Source organism: Nematolebias whitei, chromosome 1 (genome assembly GCF_014905685.2).
Source record: "Nematolebias whitei isolate Nwh7 chromosome 1, NemWhi1, whole genome shotgun sequence".
In the NCBI taxonomy this organism is placed as follows: Eukaryota; Metazoa; Chordata; class Actinopteri; order Cyprinodontiformes; family Rivulidae; genus Nematolebias; species Nematolebias whitei.
In genome coordinates this window covers 18,154,989-18,160,386 of record NC_056498.1, presented here as the reverse complement: position 1 = coordinate 18,160,386, position 5,398 = coordinate 18,154,989, and the positions used below count along the sequence as shown (strand labels likewise).

Genomic DNA, 5,398 nt, shown 5'->3' with positions numbered 1-5,398 from the left:
CGAAGGATGGATAGTGAGGGAGCGAGCAGCGCGTCTTTAAGAAAAATGGGAGGGAGGCCCCTTGACGTGGCATGGGCCGTCTCTCTTTCCTTTTTTCGGTTCTCAAAATGGCGGACACTCTGTGTGGTTTGAGCTCTTTAGCATAGCATTTTTTTTTACACAAAGCTTTTAATAAAAATAAAAAAATATCAGTAAACGGCTTATTTTTGCAGAGAAAAACAACTTTTACATGAAGGCACAGGTTTCAACCGTGAATTTTGGAGCTTCGACAAGACCGAGTCAACTTTATTTATGAAGCACATTTAAATGTCAACAACAAACTGGTTGATCCACTATGTGAAGGTGCTATTTAAAGACCGAGTTTGTTGCAGCTCCTCAGACTGAAGAAGTCTTTTGGATAAAAGAAAAAACGTCTCAACAAAGAAGAATCCGTCCAGAGAACCCGACTCCACCTTGTTACGTCTGGAATTAGGTTTGCTTCAAACATTGTTGATTAGTTCTAGATGTACATACAATGATCACTTCATGAACGCTTCACAAAAAGCCATCCAAGACCCAATACTGCCAATAATCTGAAGTGTTATAAGAGGTTATATCAGTTCATATTAAATCATGTTAACTCTTCAGGCTCTGTATAAGCCTTTAAAGCACCCACTGATCTAGATCAGATGTGTTGGAGCAAAGAAACCTCTAAAGCATGCAGGTTAGTGGCTCTCGGGGACAAGTATTCAACTGGGTTAGAGGCCTCAGATGTGTTGCAGGTGGATCAGAGAGAGACTGTGAACACGATTTGCAGCTCAGACCTGGGGCTGTGTGTGGACTGAATCACGGTCTAGTCAACGAATGATTAAAGCAGTGCACTAATTCAGTTTCATGTAGATTGCCGTACACAAAATGAGCAGAACAAACTTGCACGTTGCTCCATTCAAAACTGTGGTTTAACCTGGCCAGCCGCAGATGCCCAACGTCCAACAATAATTTCTGAGCAACTTCTCGATTCCTGACAAGGTGTGGTAGTGAGAGTCTTCCTCGCGATCTGATTGTTGCAGTCATCTACACGACTAGAATTCAACATTTCTTGATATTTTAACAGACACCACCACTGATCACAAAACACTAAAGTCAGGGATGTGTGTGGCACAGCAGCCATACCTTAAGCAGACTTTTAGGAATCTCAGGATGGTTTTAGACTCCGACTTTAAGTTCAATAAACACATCAACTCTGTTCGGCAGAAAAGCTTCTTCCAGTTAAAGCAGAGAGTTAAGCTTGAACCAGTGTTGTCCCAATCTGACCTTGAAAAACTAGTCCATGCCTCCATGTGTCGCATCTATGTTGGGGTCAGTCAGGTGTCCCTTTCACGTCTCCAGCTCGTCCAAAACGCTGCAGCTCGGCTCTTAACAGGAACTCATAGGGTTGACGAATTACACCCATTTTGCCCTCCCTGCGCTGGCTCCATGTACGTACCAGAATTGTTTTTAAAATTCTCCTGTTGACCTTCAAGTGCATAAATGGCCTCACACTCTCGTACCTCTCTGAGCTACTGAACCAACTCTCAGGCCCTGAGATCAGCTGACCAGCTGCTTATGGCTGTTCCAAAAACAAGATTGAAGCTCAGAGGAGATCGGGCTGTTTCAGTCGTGGGCCCCAAACTTTGGAACCACCCCCCACTTCACTTCCTGTTTTTAAATCTTTACAGTGCGACTCGATTTAGTATTTAATTGCTCTGCGTTTCTGTAGTTTCCTTTTGATGCTTGCAATTAATTTTCAGTACTATAATTATTTTTATTGTTACTTTTTCCCCCCCATGAAATTACTCCCATGATTTTACTGTTAAGCACTTTGGGTAACAGCTGCTGTTTTGACTTTGGACCACACCCTCCCAGCATGGACTCTGGCATCTACTGCCCTCAGGCAGACGATACAGGAGTCTGCCATCGTGCACAAAAAGACAGCCATTATCCACAAGCTGTAAAATTACTGAACTCTTGATAAATAACACTGAACAACTGGAAATAACTTTGCACCAAGCAACATCTGTGACAGCTAAATTAGATTGTGACACCCAATATGTTTATTATTTATTGCTGCTGCACTACGTGGCTGTATCATGTATGATACAGTATCTATGAATCTACCTCACCATTATAATACATCTCAGTGTGCAATAACCTGTCACACAGTCTGTGTAGTAAATGTTAGTTATGTGCAATACTGGTATATATCATGTACATTTAAATGGTAAATGGACTGTACTTGTATAGCGCCTTTCTATCTTATTTCAAGATACTCAAAGCACTTTACATTACAATCTGTGCCTCATTTACTCATTCATACAGCACTCTACTAGATCTCTACAAAGCTAATTGAACAAATCAATCTAAAGAGACTAATCAGTGCTTTTTTATGATCACATTCATACACTGATGTGACACGCATCAGAGGCAATGAGGGGTTCAGTGTCTTGCCCAGGGACACTTCGGCATGTGACTGCTGGTGGATTTGAACTCCCAACTCTTGCATTGGAGGACGACTGCTCTAACCACTCAGCCACAGATGCCCATTTAACCTTATATTACTACCTGTGAAATACTTATTTATTCAAATTCATCCTGCTTGCACCGTTATATTCTACCATCTTGTTGTGGACTATTTTCTCTTTAGGACCTTGTAAATATTGTATTTACTTTTTCACTTTTTGGTACTTAATTTTGAACCCTTACCGTATCCTTTAGTACACTGCCTGGCCAAAAAAAAAATTTTTGCCACCAAAAAAAAAAGAAAAAAAAAAAAAGGTCTCACACTAATATTTCGTTAGACCGCGTTTAGTTTTGATTACAGCAGCATTCACTGTGTCAGTGTTTCGATAAGCTTCTACAATGTCACAAGATCTATTTCCATCCAGTGTTGCATTAATTTTTCACCAATATCTTGCATTGATGACTAGGCACTAGGCATGATGGGTGCATCACTTCACCTGCCTCTCTTCTTACCCTGATGCACCCATCACTCTGGAACAGGGTAAATCTGGACTCATCAGACCACATGACCTTCTTCCATTGCTCCAGAGTCCAATCTTTATGCTCCCTAGCAAACTGAAACCTTTTTTCCCAGTTAGCGTCACTGATTAGAGGTTTTCTTAAGGCTACACAGCTGTTCAGTCCCAATCCCTTGAGTTCCCTTCACATTGTGCGTGTGGAAATGTTCTTACTTTCACTATTAAACATAGCCCTGAGTGCTGCTGTTGTTCTTCTTTGATTTGATTTCTAACATTTAAGTGATCGCTGATCATGATCATTCAGGATTTTTTTCCGGACATATTTCTTTTAGTAGTTTCTACAATCTCCTTAGATGTTCTCTCTGCTTGATGCCAATGATTTGACCCTTCTCAAACAGACTGACATCTTTTCCACGACCACGCGATGTGTCTTTCAACATGGTTGTTTAAGAAATGAGAAGCAACTCATCGCACCAGTTGGGGTTAAATAACTTGTTGCAGCTGAAAGACAATCGCCCATGCAGTAATTATCCAATAGGAGGCTTGTATCCATTTGCTTAGATAAATCCAGGTGGCAACTTTTGTTTTTTGGTCAGGCGGTGCATTACTAGTTTGTTTTCTTTGTTTTAGTGAGTCAGATCAGTTCTTCTCATCCTGAGCATTTCATTACTGTTAACACAACTTGAACTTGACTTGTGGCAGTAATGACTCTTTCACCCTCAATCTTAAGAGATTTCTACAAAGCTGCTAATATTCCTCCAATGCTTTAAGGTTTTTGAAGTTTATTCTGCTTTAAGTGCTGAATGTGAACACTCACATTGGTGATGTCTATGAAAGCAGTCCTCTTCTTAGGAGCTCCACGGGGAGGGGAGGAGGACCTCTTCACCTGGGGGCCTTCCTCCTGAGACAAAGTCACAAAACACGTGTCCAGTTAGGCCCTGCACGGCTGCAAATATTGTTCCCACAGTAAACATTTAAAAGCTGTTTGAAGAGCTGCAGGGTCACCTGGTTCTCAGTCTTTGCAGCAGGTAGTCTGGGTATCTTGCTTCCAGCGGTGGCTGAAGATTTCTTTCCCCTCGTTAAAGGCATGGCTGACTCCTGAAAACAACGCTGCCCCTGGATACGTTTAAGAAAAAAAAAAGGTCCAAATCAAAACTTGCCTTTTTATTTAACCTAAAGCGTTGAGTTTTAAAGTACCGAGGCGCGTGTGAGTGCCCTGAACGCTGCACGGGTGGAGTTCCGTCAACTACACACGCTCTGAGCACAAACAATCAACGCTTAACTTTCATGCATTATCTTACCTCGTCGTGATATATCCCGTGTTGTATAGTTTGAAGGGGAAACCTGCGTCTTTTTTAGTAAATAGTTCGTTTTTCGAGTTGCTCGATGGCCGCAAACAAAAGTCTTTCAGCTGAGGATCTAAAGCTCCTGCGTCTCGCTCTCATTGGCTAAAATTTGAGCGAGAGTGGCCAATCAGAGAGCTGCTAAGAATGCTGTCACTAGGGAGCGCTTGATTTATCGTCCGGAGTAGCGCTGTGGGTTTTTTTTTTTTTTTTTTTAAGAATAAAAAAGCATTTTATAAACTAAAATTAGGTTTATTCAGGCTTATTTTGCATGTTTTCTAAAAAAAAAAAAAATAGATATATAAAATATTATTGTCTAGAAAAGCAAATTTATTTCTAAATTTAACAATGGTAGGCTATCGCCGCCCATCTCGACGGTGACAAGAATGCCCAGAAAACCATATGTAGGCAGCAAATGCTGAAGAAGGAGGAGCTGTGGACATTTTCAAATCTCCTACCATCCAATAGAAATGCACGCGTTTAGCGATTTGTTGATGTTTTCGTATAACTACACACATAATGCCTCTGTGCTACGGAGGGTGGGATTTACAACTGCTCCACATTGGGTTAAATATAGGAAATACATAGTAAATTAATTTAATGCTGTATCCTTCCTGTATCAGAAGGTTAGGTTTGGCTGGTCTCACACAAACATGTTGAATTCCATTATGCAATCAGACAAGGCTGAAATGATCCTAAACATGTATTTAAATTCCCCTGTTGAACAATAATTCAAAAATACTTTATTAATCCCAGAGGGAAATTAAATGTTGTTGTAACTCATCATCCTGGTTCATTAAAGAGTTGTTCTAGATGCTGATGGCTGTGGGCAGGAAGGATCTCTTGTAGTGTCTGTCTTACAGCAGATCTGAAGAATCCTCTGCTGAAGACACTGTTGTTGTATGACAGTCTGATGAAGAGGATGCTGAGGGTTGTCTATAATGTTCTTCATTTTTTGAAGAATCCTTCTTTGTACAATCATCTCCAAAGGTTCTAGAGGAGTCCCCAGAACTGAGCCAGCCTTCTTTATGAGCTTGTTGATCTTTTTGAAGTCACTTG

General features: G+C 40.9%; 1 protein-coding gene across 1 annotated transcript in view; it reads right to left on the bottom strand.

Annotated features, from left to right (window-relative positions):
- Nucleotides 1-4,377, bottom strand: part of ccnb3 (cyclin B3) — a 14,664-nt gene extending 10,287 nt beyond the window's left edge. Inside the window, exons 1-3 of the mRNA XM_037682812.1 lie at nucleotides 4,298-4,377; nucleotides 4,002-4,112; nucleotides 3,814-3,897 (exon numbers count right to left, since the gene is read on the bottom strand). Of these exons, the coding sequence (XP_037538740.1) occupies nucleotides 3,814-3,897; nucleotides 4,002-4,085 (168 nt within the window). The 5' untranslated portion in view covers nucleotides 4,086-4,112; nucleotides 4,298-4,377. The remainder of the gene's footprint in view (nucleotides 1-3,813; nucleotides 3,898-4,001; nucleotides 4,113-4,297) is intronic.
- Nucleotides 4,378-5,398: the final 1,021 nt, after the last annotated feature.